This window comes from Agaricus bisporus, assembly GCF_000300575.1.
Source record: "Agaricus bisporus var. bisporus H97 unplaced genomic scaffold AGABI2scaffold_5, whole genome shotgun sequence".
In the NCBI taxonomy this organism is placed as follows: Eukaryota; Fungi; Basidiomycota; class Agaricomycetes; order Agaricales; family Agaricaceae; genus Agaricus; species Agaricus bisporus.
Window position 1 is genome coordinate 1,258,907 of NW_006267368.1, and position 19,686 is coordinate 1,278,592.

The following is a 19,686-nucleotide window of genomic DNA, read 5'->3' on the forward strand; positions in this document are numbered from 1 at the left end:
GCCGACACATTATGGAGAGAGATTGACCAATTGAACCAGTCTTTTGCGCAAACCCTGCTTCATATCTCGACGCTTCATGACCAAGATACAGTTAACTATGGTACAGCCTTGAAATATATCTCTTCACTCCAGCCTGTTCAAGTGAGTATCTTTTGAGTTCATCCTGGATTACCTCTGATAAGATTTTACGTGCACAGTGGGCTGCAAACCCATGGCAACCGGAAGAAGAAATACCTATCGTTGAAGCCTTCTATGAAGCCCACCGCATATCACAGGCATGCTCATAATTTCCTCTTATCTCTTCAAGCCCCAATTAAGATTGTTGCTCAGGATATACGAGAGAAAATGCGAAAGATGGGTGTCCTTGCCGGTGTTCCGATAGAGCCACCTGAGCAGACGAAGCTTCTCAATGCATGTGTAACTCAAGCTGGTGTAATCGGAGGTGGTGTGCCAGGAGGTGTGCCCTTTTATTATTATCACTACCTTCCCAGATTCCTAAATGGTCACCATTATCAGCTGGAGGCTATGATGCAATCTGGCTACTAGTCTGTGATCCCATCGATTGTTCTCCAGATCAACGTCCGACAGAGCGGGTTGAATACGTATGGAGTAACTACAAAGATTTGGACGTATCTCCTCTCTCGACCTCGGAGAGTACGATCAGCGGCAGCCGGCTGGAACAACTCGAAGGGGTACCGGGACTGAAAGAAGCGGTCTCAATCGAGTGAGGGGCCACATCGTTCTTCTTGTCTCTTCTTGCTTTGGCCATAGGATACCCGTGCTTTCCTTGCTGCTTCGTCCGCTTAGAATATAATAGTTTCATAATGTACGCACATATACAACGTCCTTAGCCACACAACATGGAAAGTAAGGAGCTATAGCGTCCGCAATGACTCTTACTACCATTATAGAAACCCTCTACACGCACATCTTGGCAGCTCCTTCTACCGTCCATGACTTCTGCAAGGCGAGCGCCAACGAGATGACCATGACAACAACACCGAAAATTACACATATCAGAGCAGGTAACTTGGTTCGATGATACCATGGAAGAGATTTATCGGTGAGTTTGAAGTAGCATGCTGCAGGAAAGATAAAGGCAAGAGCTGTAGCGGAGACACCGCCAGTTATCTCAAGCATTACGCCAAGATCGCAAGTGACCAGGGATACTATAAGAAATGTCATGAGGGTCTGGACACACCACATTCAGAGCTGAAACGAACCAAACATAGAAGAAAAGAGGATCACGGTGGTAAAAAAGACGTGGCGTTGAAGGTTGAATGTTTCATGCGAAAAAAAGAATTGCTCGATAACCTAGGGCATGCATCAGAAAAACTTGTAGTTCGAACATGAAGGTGAAATGGGGATTTACTTCTCTACAAACGAAGAGCTCCAGTGGTAATGTGGTGAACATGTTCATGCCAAACGCGAACCGAGCGATGTTGATTAAAAGATCATCCTAGGTGCACAGGTTATCGAGACTTATCAACTGTGATGTAAAGTAGACAAATACCTTGGGGAAATTATTCAAGATATTCCCTTGTGTTTTATCGGTAAACACGGTAAAGCCAGCAACAGCCAGGATGGCACAAGATATGAATGAGATGGACGTTGATATGTGTGTCACTCTCGCGAAACGGTCAAGAGAGGGAGTGCGCAAGCTCCCAAATATTAGCAAAGAATTATGATGACAGACTTGAATGCGTGTCGATGAGTGTGCATAACATTTCCCAAATTTAAGCTTCAACTTACCGAAAGCAAAACTTATAACGCCAATAGCTTGGAAAATTCCCGGGCCCGCTATGGACCATTTTTTTGACGGATCACCTTTAAGTTCCGCAGGTACTTTTGGGCCCTCGACAACCACCGTAATGACAATGATGAACATGCCAATAAGAGCGAGGCCAGACGCGCGAGCAAGTTTGTGAATATCACGGTAGAGTGACAGAGGGTATGAGACGCATGTTGTACAGAGAGCAATAACGAATTGGCGGTTGGTGAGAAGCTTGAGGACGGGTATAGATGAGAGGCTGGGGAATAAAAACCGCATAAGCGGCGGAAGGGTATCACCAATGACGATGCCGAATGCGCACATGCCTGGAAGGGAGGTAAAAGGTTTGTACAGGGCATAAAAAGAAAAATATGTACCTCCGAATGCGAACGCAAACTGAAAGAAAGAGACGGCTGCTCGACCACTGGAACCAAAGCAATGGTTCATTATGCCAATGTATGAGTGGCTACTACTCATTTTTGCAGTGATGATGATTAGGCGAATAGTCCAATCGGTGACCGCGCAGAGCACAAGAAGCAGAAATAGGCCGGTGAAAAACCCGGCTTGGCGGAAAGCATATGGGAGTCCTGAAGGAATCCGAGGTCAGTGGACCGCGTATTGCAGGAATTTTCGGAATGGACACCTCACCAATGATGCCTGTTGACCTGTCAGTGCCGCGCTGGAATTATTTCGGACGAGCTTACCTGCACCCAGAATTGAATTGGCCATATTGGCTATTGAGTTCATCATTCCACCTCCTGCAGTCCGCTTGGCTGCAATTTCATCCAAGTCAAGCGAATCGGCTGCGAAGGCGTGACCGTTGGATGATGATGAGAGAGGTATGGAAGTGTCGAGACTACGGCGGGCAGCGGCTGCATCGAGAAGGCCGACGAGAAGAGGGACGGATTGGCCTCCATCCCGCCTCGCTAGCCTTTCATCGTCTAGGTTATCTGAATCAAGCTCATATTCTGCAAAGCATAAATTGTCAGGGCCTGACGATAGTCATTAACTTTGTTCACACCTGTTTCACGACTTGCCAGTGTGGACCTGAGGGGCGGAGCGATGACCTGGACAGAGTCTTCAAAACGGACAGAATGTCCTTTAGGATGCGTGGCTGTTACGTCTTTGTCGGTGCTCGGACCAAAGTCGTTGTCCTCGGCGGAGAAGATAGTTTCGACGGTGTCTGGTGAGCGGGAGCGGGCGCGGAGAAAGGGCCGGGCTGATTCATGATCTTGAGGAGCGGAAGATCTGTGGTTGGAGGATTGAAGGAACATGAAGCGGGGGGTCAGTCACGCATGGATCAGTGGTCTACGTGGGCAGGGCGGTGCCACTTAACTCGGTTGCTAAGTGTCGAAATAAAAAATAATAATCTCCGAGTCCAACACCATCCATCTTCAATCCATCTGGGCTGGACCCAGATCTCCAGGCTTGTTTAGAATGGCTCCTCGACTCTGTTTCTTCTTCTTCCCCCTCTTCATCTCTTCTTTCACCCCGGTCCAAGCGCAAACCATGGCATCTGCCCTCGCCTCCCAGTACGGCCTCGCCACCTCCACAGTCTTTCCTTTCCCCGCATCTACCCTTTCCTCGAATGATGCTGCTAGCCATGTCGTCTCTCAGTGGTCTCTCGGCGGGGGTCGCATCCAAGAAGGAGCAAATGACATAGCCTTTGTTCAGGACCCGTTTCCAAATAGTGTCCCAATTGGCTCTTCGGGAGGCACTCCTGGCAATGGAAACTCTTCTGTCCTCGAAATTACCTATCCAAAAGGTTCATTTTCTCATGATACAGGGGGAGCGCAATGGTATAATCTGTGGAATACCAGTGACGGCTCCTCCTTTAACTCAATGTTACTCTCGTATGAACTGGCATTCGACTCGTCGTTCGAATGGGTCAAAGGTGGGAAACTGCCTGGTCTACGAGGGGGTTTAGAAGGAACCGGATGCAGCGGTGGTAATAGTACCCCGAACGGCAAGGAATGTTTTAGTTCTAGGCTAATGTGGCGAAAGGACGCCGAAGGAGAAGGTATTCGAACAGGATGTGACCGCCGTTTTCGGTATGACTGATTTGCGTTTCAGTCTACGCGTACATTCCTTCGCCCAATGATCTATGCAAGGACAAGGACGTCATATGTAATAGCGATTTCGGAATCAGCTTGCAACGAGGAGTCTTTGGTTTCATCAGTGGACAGTTCGTATCGAGGTGGTCGCATGTGACATTGCACTGATTGAAAATATAGATGGCTCCGAGTGACGATGCTGGTCCGAATGAATGACCCTCCAAATATTGCAAATGGAGAGATCCAAGTCTAGTAAGCTTGTTCGCCGTCCGTTGATGATTTGTATCATTGACGTTGGCCAGTTACAATGACAGAATTGCTGTGTCGAAACAAGGGCTGCAAATCAGATCCGTCGACACTCTTCATGTCAATGGTTTATTCTTTTCGTAAGTTGCTCCACCCCTTTGCACAGACACTCTGAACGAATCGTACTCCAGGACCTTCTTTGGAGGTGATTATCGCTCTTTATGCGTCTATTATCTTCTGTTGACCACCCTCGTCCAGGTTCCGACAAATCCTGGGCTACTCCGGATACAACGCACACGTATTATCGCAACATCGCGTTGTGGGGTAGCTCGGCGCCATCAAATCTCACAGGAGATCCTGTCAGGAGTGCTGCCTCTTTAACCTCAAGTATTCCAACAGTGACCCTCCTATTATTCTGTCTGAGTATTACATTGCTTTTTTAAGAAGCAAGCGCATGCTTTCTTGTCATGGTTAAGCATCCTGCATGGACTGGGGACTCTTTCTTGTATTCTCTCTTGTACACCCCTAATTTAGATTTGTATTTATCCCACGGACGTCAACACTTGCTTTTTATTTCGAACTTGACTGGCTGATTCCGAAGTCATCACGCGAGACTTGTCCAGTTACTGATCACTGATCGGAGTCTCGGAAAATAACATGTCACTTACTAATGCAATTCCACTCCTCTGACTCTATGCTCTCACTCAAATCCTTCCACATAACTCTGATAATCAGACGTTGAATATGGCATTCTCTGGTGCCTTGGTACGCTTTTTCTCGCTAAAACTATGTAGAACGGAAACTGAGAAATTTTAGACTCTCACTGACCTCAATGATTTTATCACTCCTTCTCAAGCATGTATCAAGCCCGTCGAGCAAACGAACAAGCCAGTTCAACAGGAAAAAGATGCCGGTGCTGCTGCTGTGAGTGTCTTACCCCCCCGATTCAGTTTCTGCATGATTGCTGACGAGTTGTATCAGACTGAGATTCATATAGATGGAAGTGGGACGTATTACGAGGTTGCGCAAGATGGGGGAGATGTGACGGGACGGAAGTTGGAGCAAGCGCAGATAAGTTTGAATGATTGTCTGGCATGTAGGTGCGCATAATGATCTTTTTCATTTTTTTTTTCTACTTCGGCTGATGAACATATCTCAATCTTTAGTGGATGCATAACTTCTGCAGAATCAGTGCTCATAACACTTCAATCTCATGTTGAAGTCCTATCTGTGTTATCCAACCCATCCGACGAACGAATACCAATCATATCGATAGCCCCTCAAAGTCTGGCATCGCTCGCGGCTGCATATTCTCAACATAATCCATCGGAATTGTTGACACCACGAGAAATTTTTCGCCGCATACGAACTTTCTGCACTTCGATTCTGGGATTCGCTTATGTTTTCGACACGAATTTCGCTCGACATATCTCATTAAACGAACATGTCAAAGAATTTATCGAACGACGAGAGCAACACCTTGCTAAAGGTGATGATGATGGTTCGCCTAGATCACCTTCTGAGACGTTGCCCATGCTCGCAAGTGCGTGCCCGGGATGGATATGTTATGCGGAGAAAGCGCATCCTGAAATGTTACCGTTTATCGCCCGGACGAAGAGTCCACAACAGGTTATGGGGACACTGGTGAAGAAGTGGATAGGGAAAAGGTTGGGTAAACAGTACGTGCTTCCTCGACTTGTTGGCTTTTTTTGTTAATTCCCTATAGGCCGAATGAGATTTATCACGTTTCGGTGATGCCATGTTATGACAAGAAGCTTGAAGCATCGCGGCAAGATTTCTTTGATGATATCTTCCAAACGAGGGACGTGGATTGCGTGGTTACGACTGGCGAATTGGAGCTCATGATGAAAGAATTCGGATGGGATCTCAAGACAAGTTCACAATCTCCATCGGATCTGACGACCTCAAGGTCGATACCTCTTAAAGATCTTACCTCCGCAAGACGTCATCCAGGAATCGACCTTCCGGAACTCGTGACACATTCAGGAACGTCGTCAGGATCATACCTTCATTCTATTCTGCGTCATCTCACCGAGACATCACCGGTGCCACTGATGCTCAGTGTCAAGACTGTACGTAATTCGGACTATGAAGAATACGTGCTTCGTGAATCGGCACCTAGTTTAAGTGGCGATGCAGTTGGGAAGGTGATTTTCAAGGGCGCCAAATGTTATGGATTTAGAAACCTGCAGAATGTGGTGAGGAAAGTGGGTAGAGAGCGGGGGGTGAGAGTCGGGTCTGGTGCTGCAGGTCGGTTGGGTGCCCCGGGCGGTGCAGGGAAAGGTGTACGGAGATTGCGGGCGGCAAGAAAAGGTCAAGGGGGTGAGGGAGGTGCTCCGGGAGGTGATGGTGAGAGAAAGTATGATTATGTGGAAGTCATGGCTTGCCCAGGTGGATGTGTCAATGGTGGTGGTCAGCTGAAGCCTCCAGATGGGACTTCACTTGATGCGGAAGGATACCAGAGGGACTGGGATGGGGAAGGAGCTATACCGAGTGCAAGTGCCAAATGGGGCGATAAAGGATGGACTAAAAAGGTGGAGGAGGCCTATTGGCGGGACACGGGACGAGTTGATGCAGAGAGAAGTGCAGACCAGGTGGCTGATGGGATTGTGGAAGAGCTTTGGGAAGCATATGGAGACAGTGAGAAGAAGGGGCTATTCAGGACAGAATATCGGGCTGTAGAAAGCGACGTTGTTGGGCTGGCGGTCAAGTGGTAGCTCCCGTGATATGCGAGTGGCTATTAAGATTATAAATTAGATGTGGCTATCTACATATATATATGGATAGATGTGGAATACAAGTCGATGGTTAATACAGCAAAGGAGCAGGGCCTGCCGGGTCGGAGAATATTAGCAAGTCGACAATGGTGGTGTTACAGTGATAGTATGATAGAGGGTGTCAGGATATCGGTGTCGTGCGACGGTCAATCCTTGCGACGGTAGGCGTTGTTTTCCTTCCACCAGTAGGTGCAGGATCTGCAGTAGTCGGGTACTCGGGCGAGAATGACCTCTTCGGAGTCGGGGCCGAGGAACTAGTGAGAGGATGAGAGGGCGAGAAGAACGGGGTTGGGAAGAGGAAACGCACGCGGGAGCACTGGGGACAGTGTGGGCAGTTCTGTGCATGTCTGTTGGACCAGATACAGTATTTGCTTCCGCAGTCGTCTTTGTGGGTAGAGCGTTGCTGGTGGGAGAATGAGTTGGGGGTGAAGAACGGGTGGGGGGGGGGACGTACGGAGACGTAGTGGCCGCAGCCGTGCTGGATGCCTTCGCTGTGGGAGGGGTTAGTTGGAATTCAAGTGGGAAAGAGAAAGACGGACGTTTTGAGCGTGCACATGGCTGGACTGTCGCGTACACTTCCCCGCCTTTTATCACTTTTTATCGCCTTTTATCTCAGATCCAGCCAAATAGCCGCAAACAGGCACGCCCTCCCACCACCGCCATGGCGCCCTCGTCACCGCCCACGACCCGCTCCCGCACCGGCCTCTTTCTCTCCTATCGCGACTCCAGAGCCCTCGGCGCCTTTCCCCGCTACACCGACGCCGACAGCGGCAACGAGCACGAACATCTCATCTCCGCCTCCACCCATCTCGCCCTCGACGTGCACCTCCCCCCCAAGTGGTCTGTCCACCCATTCCCCGCGTCGTCTCCCCACATCGCTTATGTGCCTGCAGGGTAGACTACACGGACCAGGTCCACGAAATTCTTGCCGAGACCCAGGCGAAGGGTGCGCTTCCTTCTCTCCATGTTTCCCTTTCCCTTTCCCGAGCTCACCTCATCTTCCCCTCTGCCCAGTCGCTGCTCTCGATAAATTACACGCTAAACATGTTCTTCCCGGTTTCTCGGACCGGTCCCAGGAAGAGCGTGAAATCGAGGCTCTCACAACTGACATCACTAGAGTAATTTCCATCAATCCTTCTTGTCTCTTTTCATTCATCCGCTTCCTCTAGGATTTCCGCCGATGCCAGGCTCTCATTCAGAAAGTCGGCTCCAGCCCCCAATCCCATTCTTTCCCTCCAGATGCCCAACTGTCCCATAACCAGACACTCACCGCGAAAAACGTCCAGCGTGGCCTGGCTGCCAAGGTCCAGGACCTCAGCTCCACCTTTCGCAAGAAGCAACGCGTTTACATGGAAAGTCCGTTTGTCAAATTCTCAAGTCTCCTTTCCCCTCTCATCTTGTCCGCTTAGAACTCCAAGGCCATGCCATTAAGAACCAGGACCTTCTGATTGCTTCCGGGACACTTTCCCTCAAAGGTTCCGATGGAATGACCGCCGTCGATGATGACGTCGCTGCCGCCGTACGCCTCTTTTCATTTTGTCATCAGCTCCCGTTCATCTTACTCTCCGCGTTTTTCGTCGCTTCACGTTACCCGTGCTCGCTTCTCGCCACTCTCAAAAAAAAAACTCGGTACTCACTTACTGTCATGACGTCTGTCCACCGATTCCAATGTTGCGGCTACGTCAATCTTCGATGTTTCCCATTTTCGGCGAGACCCCTTTCTTACCCCGCGATTTAATCATGATCATCGCGTTTTTCCCCCTGTATATGGCCAAACCTCGTCATACTTGTGTATCCATCTTTCGCTTGGCACTCTCCTTTCTTGCCGTGTCCTGCAGTCTCACACCCAAAATCAGTCCCTATCTCTCGTACAGCATGATCCGGAAACAGCTGACTTGCAAATGCGTGATAGAGAGTTGTCCGAGATCGCAAAATCAATATCGCAACTCGCAGAGCTATTCAAAGACTTGTCCGTTCTCGTCATCGATCAAGGAACCCTGCTAGACAGTGTGGAGTACAATATCGAACAGACAGCCATTCGGGTGGAAGACGCAGTGAAAGAACTGGATGTTGCTCAAACGTAGGCACTGTTCATAGTACCTTCTATCCCGCGAATGTATTCATAACGTCTTTCCCCCCCTAGATATCAACAAAGGACGGGAAGAAGGAAATGCATCTTTTTACTCCTCCTGATTATCTTTGGGTTGATTGTAGTGCTTATTTTCAAACCCCGGAGACATAGTGCTTCGGCTCCATCACCATCACTTCCTACTTCTCCGTCCGGTGTTTTGGGCGTAGGAGAGGTCGACTTCGACAGAGTACGACAGAGTTAGCGTGGTACGTCGATGAGGCACGTCTTCCGTAATGCCTGTCCGTACTTGTCCATCCACGCATTCAACTCCAGCCGCGGAAGGAGCTTACTATATCCAGCGATTCTTATACCCGAGATTTGGAACAGCTGTATATGCTGGATCTTCGACTGTCAACATCTTACCGACGACCTTGCTCGATATCTATCGGCGTGTAGCACCGCGAGATAAGGCCAAGTCATGATATCACTCCTAGAGACGAGGCCGGACCTACCCTATTGATAGATAATTAGGAGCCACGTACATACTTTACAACTAATTCTCAAAGTCGATTGCTTTTCCAAGTTGATCTAGTCATGCGCGCTACTTCCACGTAACCCTGTTGTTTCAATCAACTTGTTATACGCATTACGACATATAAACCAACTTGGTTATCCGAACTTGAATTTTGCCAGTCTTGGGTGAGTATCTAGAATAATCCCGGTTCTGTATTGGTCTTGGCTATTAACAACGTCATTTTGACCTTTTTACCAGCGTACTCTTGTTGGTCGTTTTGCAAGGCAAATTGACGCGTGTTTTGCAATTTTTGACGCGATGATGGTGTCCACCTAGTTTCCGGACTTCATGGGAACATCACATGAAACATCCGAATACAACATATGAAGTATCGGGGTACTGATACCCGAGCTTTATTGACATGATGAATGCGGTAGAATTTTCTGTCATTAACCAACTTGACTCTTGTCGACTATTTTCCTTTACGCCTTCGAAAGCCTAAAGTTCCCGCCGGCGGGTATTCAAATTCCATTACTGGTTATCCCTTCTATTGATTCCAAGTCCAAAGTAAGTCAGAATTCTTTTCACATTGATATATCCACACATACTTAATTTGGTTTTCTCAGCTGGTCTCCTTCGATTTGCAAGTGCTGGATTCTCGAGTTTTATGCATTTCCCTAAAGCAACCCGACGCGCACAAGACGATTTGAATTCGATAGAGGTACGCTGAACGACGTAAAGGCTTAGACATATCCGAACCAGTTTTTGACCTTTGGAATCACCAGAGTGACCACTATTACTCTGTTTCCAATACGTCTCGCACTCATCTCAGTCCTCTCCAAGGTCAAAACAATATCGTAGACCCTCCAGAACACAACAGCACTTCAAATCCATTCACTGAATCACCCATGCCTATGCCAGTTCCGCCAGCAAATTTACATCACCACCACCAGGACACTGACCAAGCTGGTATTCCAGGACTTCCTACCACGAACAATTCATCACGCAAGTCGAGTTGGGATTTACTTTCTAATGTCAAGAAATTCGAGCAGGATTATCAGGGATTTGATAGTCGAAATGCGAGTGAAGCTCATTTGGTTTTTGCGGATGGGGATATGCCGAATAATAAAGTGAGTTTTCTACTATCTTGTAATGATAAATGGAAGAAAGGTTGAAAAAAACATAATTTATGAATATAGTTCGTGAAGCTTTATCAATACCTTCTCAATGTTTCTATTATCACGCGTTGGATTTTGTTTATCGTTCCTATGCTTGGTATCTTATGGATTCCGGGGATCCTATCCCTCACCGTATATCCCAATGCCAACGTGAGTCCAAATGTCCTGGAAGACTCTGAAGCTATCCTTAATTTCATAATAAGATATGGGGCGTCAAATTGTTGTGGTGGAGCATTTGGTTGACAATCTGCTGGGCAGGTATGTAAGAACAGGTCTATGGTAACGGAGCTTCTTGTTGACTTGTCTTTTTCACCCAGGCTGGTGGGCTGCCTTGGCTATCTCGTGGGTCTTTCCTTTGAAAAATTTAGACAACACTCAAGGCCGACTTACAATAATAGGCGAATCATGCCGGTCATCGCACGATCAACGATAGGAATCGTAGCCGTGGCATCCAGGAGATACATTGATTGGTTACAAGCGCTTTACCGGTACGTCAAACGTCTCCATCACTTTTCTGTTTGTATTCTAAGCAAATGTGATTTACGTCAGGTACATGGCTTTCTTTATCTGGGCGCTCAGTATCTGGATCACCTGGAATCCAATCATTGACAATAATCAACATACCAACGGGGAAAAGAGTAGAAATGCCGTGGACCTCATTGGAAAACTTTTGTTTGCTGCTTTCCTCTGCGCTGCTATCCTTTTGTTCGAAAAAATTGCTATACAATGGATCGCTGCTAAATTCCATGAAAGATCTTATGCTGGTTAGTCAAAAAGTCGTTTTCCATCAGATGTCAGGGCTCTTTGAGGAAACGAAACTTACTCTTCTGTCATATCTTTAGAACGTATTGCTGACCAAAAATTCGCTGTCAAATCGCTTGTTGCTCTTTATCGTTATTCGCATGATGTTCCTGGTACACTTGGTTCAGGACAAGAGACCAGATCATTAGCCACCAACCCGAAGCGTATCTTTAAACGATTGCGTAATGGTGTCCGCTTAGCTGCAACGGCTACTACGACAGCGTTCGGGAACGTGGCATCTGAGATTGCTGGAAGGTAAGAAAAAATATTTTGCGTGAGCATTATTTCAAATTATAATTTCTCGAAATAGTTCAGTATTGCAGCCCAATTCGCCTCAAGCGATGGTAACAACGGCTTTGGAGTCGGCCAATAAATCCCGCTTAGTGGGTTATTTTTTTTATTGTTTAAACCATGCAAATCCAAACATTAGAAAATTGTAGCTTGCTCGCAGGATATTCTATTCGTTCGCCAAGCCTGGGGCAGGCTATGTTTTCGAGAAGGATATCGCTCCTTATTTCCCTTCCGAGGAGGCCCCCTCTGTCTTTTCTCTCTTTGATAGAGATGGAAATGGTGATGCTTCACGTGAAGAAGTTGAAATGGCCTGTTTGTGAGCATTCGTGGTCCGACTCATCCAGATCTTACGTTCTAATTGATCTCTATCTACTTTTTCAAGGGAATTCCATAGAGAACAATTGTCCATCGAAAACTCAATGCGGGATCTTGACAGCGCCGTCGGCCGTCTTGATAACATTCTGATGTCGGTTTATGTAGTTGTAGCTGCTTTGATCTTTGCCGTGGCTTTGGTACGTGCGAAGTCAACGGACGTAAGAGGATGTGCATAGCTGACTGGAAGTTGTGTGTGTAGGAAGCACAACTCTTGACCCTTGTGACTGGTGCTGGAACTCTGATTCTTGGTATGCTCTTCAAATCCTTGAAGCTGTTAATCAATTTTTGAGTACTGTGTCCGTCTAGGTCTGAGCTGGTTGATCGGCAGTAGTTTGCAGGAGGTCTTGACTAGCATCATCTTTCTCTTTATCAAGCATCCGTTTGATGTTGGAGATCGTGTAGTCATCAACAAAGAGATCTATACTGTGAAAGAAATCCGTCTACTCAGTTCGGTTTTTCTCGACTGCGGATCAGCACTCGTCCAAGCTCCCAATACTATACTGAACACGTTGGTAGGTTTCAAATTTTCTTTGGGATCTATATTTGCCTTACCATGCATTTCTTAGTTCATTCAAAACCTTCGTCGAAGTCCTCAAGTGAGTCTGCTAAATCATTCCGATAAACCAGTAGCTTCATCCGCAAAAAATACTAGATGTCGGAAACCTTTTTATTCGACGTTGCGTATTCTACTACTTTTGAAGACCTAGAGAAGCTTCGAGACAAGATGCTCGAGTTTGTCAAAAATGAGCGGCGCGACTTCCAGCCGTCCTTCGATGTCACAGTCAAAGGTGAATCTTTTCTCAATCGCAAAAAAGTCAAAATTTCCTCCTCCTACTCCTCCGTAAGTCACAGCTGCTGACTTCTATCTAGACTTTCCCGAGCAAGAGAAACTGACATTGACAGCCGATATTAAGTATAAGAGTAACTGGCAGCAAGGAGCTCTGAAAGGTATGATATTTTTTTTGTTGTCGTTTACCCCTTTCTTCCATTTTACGTGGGGTTGATCACTTTCATTTTCTTCCCCCAGTTAGACGTCGTAACAAATGGATATGTGCTTTAAAATCTATGCTAGGTGAACTCAATATACACGGTCCCAAAGGCGATCCAGATGCACCTGCAAGCACGACCCGCTATACTCAGGTTCCATGGGAGTTTATTCAAGCTAAGGACAGAGAAGAAGCAGCACAGAAGAAGGCTAGTCATCTTGACGCTCCCGTGCCTACCGGCAGCTGGCACCTTCGTGGCAAGGACGAAATAATGAGTAAGTTTTACAGCATAATGCTTTACACACGCAGATGTTGCTCATGTGGCTGACTCGCTTCTAAAGCTGATCCCTTAGATAAGGTGTTTGGGGAAGAGAGCGAGGTATGTCAATACATATTGACTTAATACCGCCCGTTTTTCATCAAAGCTATTACAGATGCGCATGCCGAGCTCAGGGAGAGGGCTTCCGGAGGAAGGCCTGCATCAAAGACCAATCGTAACCCAAACCACGGTCCGAGCATCAATACCTTCGACATCTGTTCCATATGATCGCCCGCAGGAGTCAATTGAACTGACACCCCGCCGAATATGAAGATGCACTATTGAATGCGAATTAGTTATCAGAGATTGCGTTCTCACTTGTTTATCTAATTTATTCATAGCTCTAGCGTACATTTCAGATACTTTTGTTTTTAGAAACACGCGAAGTGGCCCAACTAACACTTAATGGGGTAAAAGAAAATCATCTCCTCGTAGCCCACGGAATGAATAATGCAGCAATCACACATTCCAACCGTTCGATTGCTGACCTGGACTTGACCAGCCTGCAGTTGCGCCACTAGACCACGATGCAGCATTTGGACTCGCACCCCAGCCTGTGGCGTTGGTAGCACTTCTTTGTCCCGGACTTGTATTTCCCCACTGGCTGCTCGCACCTCCAGTCCAAGCGCCTGTTGGGAGTCCAGATGATGCTGGGCCCGGAGGATTAGCAGCTGACATACTCCAACCTCCCGTTTCGGCTGCGGCACCATTTGGTGGTTGATCACTAGGTATCATCTCAAGCTCTGGCTGCGTTTTCAGGCCGTAAATGAGGTTAGCTAATTTTGTTTGCAGTTCAGCGAGACCCTGTAAGATGCATCGTTAGCGACGCTTTCTAGTATTCTTGATCAAACCGACCTTCATTACGACCTCTTGCGGGCTTAGGCTGCCATCAGTTTCAACTTCAAAATAGAACTTCGTTGGCTTCGCATTGTAATCGAAGGGCTCATCGTCTCGTGGTGGTTCCTCCTCCTTCGCATTCTCGCCCAGGGGCCATTCAGCCTTTATGTCGGTCTCGAACCAATATGAGGTATGCCGGAGTTTATTGTGGGGATCATACTCGAAAGCCACAGCAGAGCATGGCGACCATTTGGCATGTTCTTTGGCTATACCCTACAGTGGATAAGAAGCAATACTAGGTAAGATAGATAGTGCTGACCTTTTTAGCGGTACACTTGGCTTTCAACTCTTGGCCTTTACGGATCTTACAGATCAGGATGGGTGACGCATTTGGGTCGTCTTCAGGGCCATTATGAGTTGGTCAGTGAAAGACGAATAAGGGTCGTATGCTCACTTTTCCCCACAGGATGGCCAAAGTATTCTCCTCGCTTTGACAATTCTTCTCCTGGATCGGTCTGCTGCTCTTGGTCTTCCGGGAAAGGCATGATATCGAGATGGTTACTTGTGACGTTCATAGTGTTATCGTCATTACATGAAACATGAAGGTTGAGCATAATGGAGCAAAAAGGACAGCCTGCAAGGCATGTACAATCCTGTTGCCCCGTTAATTCGGTGCCGTAGTCTCATGCGAGGCGGGAACATGACGTACTCTTGTATATCGGATAGCTTCGTCGCAATTTGAACTTAGTAACGGGATTTGCCCCAGACGATGAGCAATGAATTCATCTGGTAATACGGTCGTATTGATTTCGATTTCAACCATGTCAATGGCTGGAGAAAATTTGAGGTTATGGGAACAGTGAATTTCGGGTAGACATACCAACGGTTGGAAGGTCTGCCATCATCACTCGACGAAATGAGTTGGCGAAACTGAATTACTGCTCGAATACAGAAAAAAGGGCGGTCGATACAAAGCCAAACTCACGCGAGATCTACATTCTCGAGAACAAAATTGACTTTATCTTTAGCGAGTTCGCGTATCCTGACAATGGGTTCGAGGTCTTCCGGTGCTTGCATTTTCTGACGTATGATGATGATGACCGCCCTAAACTTGAAGACCTGATGTTTACAACTTTTGTTCCTAACACGAACAAACATCCGAGGAACATGCTTGTCGCCCGCGACCCTTGAAAGAGTACTGGCAATCACCGAGCTATTGTATTCCTCCGGTCAACAAAATGATGTCTCGTTTTGTTTCCAGCAAATTTTACATTTATCAGGCTAATAGGGAGCTACTTATGTGAAGTGCTCTTACGTTTCTCCAGAGGAGCGGAGGCTCCAACCCTAGCATCGTGTAGTTCTTAGCATTGGTTGCGGGCGCTTTAATAACTGGCGAATGATAGACATGCGCCAAGTATGACGAGATTAGTGTAGTCAGTACTTCCAGGGGTTAAATGCATGAAATTTCACTTCTTGGTCAAAAGCGACAGACATAGACCCGGAAGTTGGAACTGGTCTTTCTTCAGGGATGGAGGAGAAATGGAGAGATTCATAGCGGTTCTTTCGCGGCTAATCAATTCGCATCAGAGTCCCTGAGATGCGTTTTCTACCTAAGAGAAAATACAAGAAGACGACCAGACTCGATACACACGCTAACTTCGTCGAATCATGCTCCAAGGGCAATCTCCAGTGTCGATCACAATGTCCGCGCTTCTTCCAGGACCGTGTCAAAGCTCCCATGGCAAAGTGTCAGGAAAACATAATATCAGTATCTCCGATCTATAGAAGTGTTCTTTCCCACCAGGGTAGATGGCATCTTCATCTGCCAATCTTATCTATTTCAGGTGTGGAAAAAAAACATGCACCCGAGGACGGTGTGAGGGCAGGATGAGCCCGGGCCCACTTGGACAGCAGGCCGTCAAACGATGATTGAACTCTATTGCAACAAAGGTTGAAATGGTTCCCCTTTCTATAGACTACAGACCCAGCCATTTCTCATGGCATTGACGAACGAAGGAGGTACTAGCCGCATATGTGGGTGACAAAACCGGGAAGCGGAAAGAGAGAACAGGGAGATCTGGTGCTTCTCGCTTAGAGTAGTAGGAATGGGAGAAACCGCGGAGGAGGAGGCAGTCCGCGGGGGTAAGGCGCTGGTGTTGTTGGAGATCATTCATTCTGATTTTAGCATTTATCCCGACACAGCTGGAAGAACTTCCGCCGCAAGGTGACAGCGTTCTCCTTGTGGAGGAACCACGTTACAATAAAAGGCCATCCTCTCATGTCTTTTCGCCCTCTTTCACCCCTCCGTTTCCTCCGTAAAACATGTCCTGGTCTCCCGCGCGCAGTCTAGCCGAAAGTGAGTTGTCGTCATTACCTCACCCTGGCACATCCTCAGCCTTTCCATTCCAGCTGATGCCGTCCTCTGTGCTCCGGGCAACATACATGAGACCGAATTATCTCTCGTCGACGGTCGACTCTACCACGTATACAAAAACCTCTGGCCTTCTTGCAGGAATTTTTGGTTGTCAGCCGTCAACCAATACGCAAATCAAACCTACATTGTCTACGAGGATCAGCGCCTCACATATCGCCAAGTACATGAACGTGCGATCAAAGTAGCAACTTTGTTCCGCAGAGTTTACGGGTTACGCAAGGGTAAGCCAATTCGGTGCGCTAAAATCGTGCTCATTAATTAACATACTTGATAGGGGACAGAGTTGGCATATGCTCGCGCAATTGTCCCGACTACCTCGTCATTTTCTGGGCCTGTCGTACGTCCTTATATGCGCCCTCCAGCTTCATCCCCACTAACCTTTGCCTGTGCTAGATCTGATTGGAGCCGTTGCTGTACTAGCTAACGCGTTCGTATCAATCTCCATTCTCTTTTAACCTCTTCTGATGCTTCTCGTCCAGATGGCTGCCTGTAAGGCCATTGAAGCATTGCTTAACTCACACGGGATGCAAGGTAATCATCGTTGATCCCGAGCGAGCGGACATCCTAGAACCGATCACCTCCCAAATACAAGAAGAGGCGGGAACAGTGGCGTTTCTCGTCATTGCAGAAGACAATCATCCCTGGCAGAACATGAGGTCACTCAATCAGGCCGTCAACTCCTTGAAAGGGTCAATAGACTTGCAAGATTTGTTATGCGAACAAATAGAACCTGAAGACAATGCGACGATCATATTCACATCAGGTATGTATCGCTATTACTCTCACTTTTTCTCCCCAGACTGAATACACTTCGGTGACAGGAACGACTGGATTACCAAAAGGTGTCTTGAGCACACAACGGCAATTCCTGAGCAACGTCTTCAATGTGGGTGGATCCTTTAACTACGTGTATCCCGCTCATTCCTGTTGTAGGTTCTTGTCGGTAGCTTCAGAGCGGCTCTGCGGAATGGGCTACCTCTACCGAGCATTCAACGACAAGGGCCACAACCTGGCACTCTTGTAGCTGTTCCTTTATTTCATGTAACAGGATCAACCAGTTATTCAGTTCGTAGTATCCTGACTGGGTCTCGTTATTTTAACTGAATCGTTTTCTTAAAGATGATGGCCACGCTGACTGGCATGAAGATTATACTTTCCAGAAAATGGGAACCAGAAGAAGGTGGAGCACCTTGTTCATACGTGGTTGTAAACGTTCCCTGATATATTGTCTCGTTCACTAGCTGCGAGGTATGAGCATGACACAGAGCAATTGAACTCCCTCATTAATTTTATCTAGACTAATCCGGGAGGAGAACGTCGGCGTTGCAGGAGGGTAGGTCTTAGGGTATTTTGATTCTTCAAAGAAGCTCATATCTGTTCGTCAGTGTACCCGCGATGGTAGCAGATCTAATCGATAGTTCACTTGCCGGTCATCCTCTTGAGGGTTTACTGTTTGGTGGCTCACCCACCCCAGATTCACTCGTTGGGCGAGCACGGAAAGCATTTCCGAAAGCTATGATGTATGTTGTCTCTGCGTATAAATTTCCTTTTTTCATTTTTGGTTCACTTAGGACTCAGGGATACGGTCTTTCAGAGACAAATTCGATCGCTGTTTCAGTAAGTTCCTCGGGCTTCGTGATTTCGATTTTGGCGAAGATATTAAATATGGGTTAGATAGCGGGAGACGATTATTTCGCAAGACCTGCTAGCACGTAAGGGCAAAATACAACTTGCTGTTACGTGTCCTTATTCACTGATCCCCAGGGGTTTGGCATGTCCTATAAACGAGATTAAGATAGTCGCGGGCGGCAAATGTCTGCCTGCCAATCATGTTGGAGAGGTCTGGCTGTAAGTGTTTCGGGTTGTACTTCTATATTATTTAACCAAAATCCACGCAGACGAGGGCCAAACGTTATGAAGGGGTATTGGAATGATCCAGGTATTCTTTTTTTTTTTCTAGGAGATTTCCGTAGCTTAAATCCATGTGCAGAGACGACCGATAGGGTGATAACAAAGGACGGTTGGCTAAGAAGTGGAGATCTTGGATATCTCGACGAAGAGGGCTTCCTTTACATCAAAGATAGATGTAAGTTGTACCATGATGTTTCTGATGACTTGACTAATTCTATCACTACAGTAAAAGACGTCATCATTCGTGGTGGAGAGAATGTGGTACGTCTCTAAAAATGACATGTGGCAACAGAGCGCTCGCTGAATCACTGAATTCCAGGACTCGGTGTCGGTGGAGAATGCCCTGTATGCTGATCCTCGGGTTCTGGAGGCCGCGGCGGTGGGCGTCCCTGATGAGCGTTTAGGGGAACTGGTGGCTGCTGTTGTGTCCATAAAGCCTGCTTACCAAGGACATGTCTCCGAGTCCGCGCTGATTGACATCACGCGCCGGAGGTGAGCTGCTCAATGAAGCAAGTCAGGTTCTCAGGCACTAATTTCCAATCACTAGTCTTCCTAGATTCGCTGTACCAGTTATGATTGTGGTGTTGCATGAGCCATTTGGTCAGTGAGCACCGGGAACGGATATCTGGCAACGTATTGACGTGATATTTGCTATTTTTAGAACATACGCCATCAGGAAAAATCATCAAGTCTGAGCTGCGAAAGCTCGCTCGTCGACATTGGGAGGATCGCCGTCGAAATGGACATGCACGAGAGCCTATGGCAAACTTATGATTCTGGATTTCATCTTATCTTTACACCTTCCACTTTTGCATTTGTACCATGGAATATTGCATCCTTCACCTTTGACATCTAGAGTATAATTACATCACTATCCGATACATTCAATCTCGAACAGGAGATCTCGAGCGGGTTCATTATCACGATGGGCTTGGCCTCCTCATAACTTATGACAATCATGATTTTCGCTTATCGACTATATACCAGCGCGTTTTCCAAAACGAGCGAAATTTAAAGAAGGGCGCCATCATTGGAGTGTATTAGGACGTCCTATCATCTATCTAAATAAACTATTACAGGGAGTGGGAGTGACACAGCCA

At 47.1% G+C, this 19,686-nt stretch overlaps 7 protein-coding genes across 7 annotated transcripts; 5 read left to right on the plus strand and 2 right to left on the minus strand.

Moving 5' to 3' along the window:
• Positions 1 to 197: 197 nt before the first annotated feature.
• On the minus strand, positions 198 to 2,700 carry AGABI2DRAFT_221574 (hypothetical protein). Its single transcript, XM_006461033.1, has 8 exons — positions 2,476 to 2,700; positions 2,420 to 2,428; positions 2,149 to 2,358; positions 1,753 to 2,097; positions 1,514 to 1,695; positions 1,373 to 1,459; positions 1,224 to 1,314; positions 198 to 1,169 (listed from the first exon to the last, which is right to left on the minus strand). Exons 1-8 carry the CDS (start codon positions 2,519 to 2,521, stop codon positions 919 to 921), a joined length of 1,221 nt encoding a protein of 406 aa, XP_006461096.1. The 5' UTR covers positions 2,522 to 2,700; the 3' UTR covers positions 198 to 918.
• Positions 2,701 to 3,153: 453 nt separating this feature from the next.
• On the plus strand, positions 3,154 to 4,650 carry AGABI2DRAFT_136144 (hypothetical protein). Its single transcript, XM_006461034.1, has 6 exons — positions 3,154 to 3,791; positions 3,845 to 3,956; positions 4,006 to 4,077; positions 4,128 to 4,211; positions 4,263 to 4,276; positions 4,330 to 4,650. The coding sequence occupies exons 1-6, from the start codon at positions 3,281 to 3,283 to the stop codon at positions 4,512 to 4,514; spliced, it is 978 nt and encodes a 325-aa protein (XP_006461097.1). The 5' UTR covers positions 3,154 to 3,280; the 3' UTR covers positions 4,515 to 4,650.
• Positions 4,651 to 4,815: 165 nt separating this feature from the next.
• AGABI2DRAFT_185390 (hypothetical protein) lies at positions 4,816 to 7,112 on the plus strand (the record flags this gene model as incomplete). Its single annotated transcript, XM_006461035.1, has 5 exons — positions 4,816 to 4,836; positions 4,888 to 4,995; positions 5,053 to 5,171; positions 5,238 to 5,750; positions 5,798 to 7,112. 5 exons carry the CDS (start codon positions 4,816 to 4,818, stop codon positions 6,807 to 6,809), a joined length of 1,773 nt encoding a protein of 590 aa, XP_006461098.1. The 3' UTR covers positions 6,810 to 7,112.
• Positions 7,113 to 7,512: 400 nt separating this feature from the next.
• Positions 7,513 to 9,590, plus strand: AGABI2DRAFT_192636 (hypothetical protein). The gene is made up of 7 exons (XM_006461036.1): positions 7,513 to 7,709; positions 7,763 to 7,815; positions 7,884 to 7,987; positions 8,039 to 8,225; positions 8,279 to 8,388; positions 8,708 to 8,949; positions 9,013 to 9,590. Exons 1-7 carry the CDS (start codon positions 7,531 to 7,533, stop codon positions 9,200 to 9,202), a joined length of 1,065 nt encoding a protein of 354 aa, XP_006461099.1. The 5' UTR covers positions 7,513 to 7,530; the 3' UTR covers positions 9,203 to 9,590.
• A 778-nt stretch (positions 9,591 to 10,368) lies between these two features.
• Positions 10,369 to 13,668, plus strand: AGABI2DRAFT_204597 (hypothetical protein; the record flags this gene model as incomplete). The annotated part of the gene is made up of 17 exons (XM_006461037.1): positions 10,369 to 10,584; positions 10,654 to 10,782; positions 10,836 to 10,890; positions 10,950 to 10,974; positions 11,031 to 11,120; positions 11,182 to 11,396; positions 11,475 to 11,688; positions 11,744 to 11,816; positions 11,874 to 12,040; positions 12,107 to 12,236; positions 12,299 to 12,347; positions 12,406 to 12,611; positions 12,752 to 12,887; positions 12,970 to 13,047; positions 13,127 to 13,360; positions 13,427 to 13,464; positions 13,520 to 13,668. Coding segments are annotated over 17 exons (2,202 nt in total), but the record flags the coding sequence as incomplete, so codon positions are not given.
• Positions 13,669 to 13,713: 45 nt separating this feature from the next.
• AGABI2DRAFT_192637 (hypothetical protein) lies at positions 13,714 to 15,346 on the minus strand. The gene is made up of 7 exons (XM_006461038.1): positions 15,227 to 15,346; positions 15,122 to 15,171; positions 14,951 to 15,072; positions 14,696 to 14,894; positions 14,561 to 14,640; positions 14,260 to 14,514; positions 13,714 to 14,208 (listed from the first exon to the last, which is right to left on the minus strand). Exons 1-7 carry the CDS (start codon positions 15,316 to 15,318, stop codon positions 13,864 to 13,866), a joined length of 1,143 nt encoding a protein of 380 aa, XP_006461101.1. The 5' UTR covers positions 15,319 to 15,346; the 3' UTR covers positions 13,714 to 13,863.
• Positions 15,347 to 16,543: 1,197 nt separating this feature from the next.
• Positions 16,544 to 19,583, plus strand: AGABI2DRAFT_192638 (acyl-CoA synthetase). The gene is made up of 20 exons (XM_006461039.1): positions 16,544 to 16,597; positions 16,651 to 16,896; positions 16,950 to 17,012; positions 17,069 to 17,102; positions 17,155 to 17,438; positions 17,497 to 17,561; positions 17,609 to 17,740; positions 17,795 to 17,855; positions 17,917 to 17,923; positions 17,973 to 18,008; positions 18,061 to 18,195; positions 18,247 to 18,292; positions 18,350 to 18,387; positions 18,440 to 18,523; positions 18,574 to 18,614; positions 18,666 to 18,761; positions 18,813 to 18,847; positions 18,906 to 19,078; positions 19,134 to 19,186; positions 19,248 to 19,583. Exons 1-20 carry the CDS (start codon positions 16,564 to 16,566, stop codon positions 19,358 to 19,360), a joined length of 1,776 nt encoding a protein of 591 aa, XP_006461102.1. The 5' UTR covers positions 16,544 to 16,563; the 3' UTR covers positions 19,361 to 19,583.
• The last annotated feature ends 103 nt before the right edge of the window (positions 19,584 to 19,686 follow it).

Excerpts from the sequence above, each read along its gene's own strand:
- AGABI2DRAFT_221574 (XM_006461033.1), bottom strand. The coding sequence starts at position 2,521 with ATGATGAACTCAATAGCCAATATGGCCAATTCAATTCTGGGTGCAG. Across the intron at positions 2,098-2,148 it reads GTTTGCGTTCGCATTCGGAG|GCATGTGCGCATTCGGCATC; the intron begins GTACATATTTTT and ends CCTCCCTTCCAG. Across the intron at positions 1,696-1,752 it reads CGTTATAAGTTTTGCTTTCG|TCTGTCATCATAATTCTTTG; the intron begins GTAAGTTGAAGC and ends CACGCATTCAAG.
- AGABI2DRAFT_192638 (XM_006461039.1), top strand. The coding sequence starts at position 16,564 with ATGTCCTGGTCTCCCGCGCGCAGTCTAGCCGAAA. Across the intron at positions 18,196-18,246 it reads GCATTTCCGAAAGCTATGAT|GACTCAGGGATACGGTCTTT; the intron begins GTATGTTGTCTC and ends TGGTTCACTTAG. Across the intron at positions 18,293-18,349 it reads CAAATTCGATCGCTGTTTCA|ATAGCGGGAGACGATTATTT; the intron begins GTAAGTTCCTCG and ends AATATGGGTTAG.
- AGABI2DRAFT_192636 (XM_006461036.1), top strand. The coding sequence starts at position 7,531 with ATGGCGCCCTCGTCACCGCCCACGACCCGCTCCCGCACCGGCCTCTTT. Across the intron at positions 8,226-8,278 it reads GCAACGCGTTTACATGGAAA|AACTCCAAGGCCATGCCATT; the intron begins GTCCGTTTGTCA and ends TTGTCCGCTTAG. Across the intron at positions 8,950-9,012 it reads GAACTGGATGTTGCTCAAAC|ATATCAACAAAGGACGGGAA; the intron begins GTAGGCACTGTT and ends TTCCCCCCCTAG.
- AGABI2DRAFT_136144 (XM_006461034.1), top strand. The coding sequence starts at position 3,281 with ATGGCATCTGCCCTCGCCTCCCAGTACGGCCTCGCCACCTCCACAGTC. Across the intron at positions 3,792-3,844 it reads AAAGGACGCCGAAGGAGAAG|TCTACGCGTACATTCCTTCG; the intron begins GTATTCGAACAG and ends TTTGCGTTTCAG. Across the intron at positions 4,078-4,127 it reads AATGGAGAGATCCAAGTCTA|TTACAATGACAGAATTGCTG; the intron begins GTAAGCTTGTTC and ends GACGTTGGCCAG.
- AGABI2DRAFT_192637 (XM_006461038.1), bottom strand. The coding sequence starts at position 15,318 with ATGCAAGCACCGGAAGACCTCGAACCCATTGTCAGGATACGCGAACTC. Across the intron at positions 14,641-14,695 it reads TGGCCATCCTGTGGGGAAAA|ACGACCCAAATGCGTCACCC; the intron begins GTGAGCATACGA and ends ATGGCCCTGAAG. Across the intron at positions 14,209-14,259 it reads CGCAAGAGGTCGTAATGAAG|GGTCTCGCTGAACTGCAAAC; the intron begins GTCGGTTTGATC and ends TGCATCTTACAG.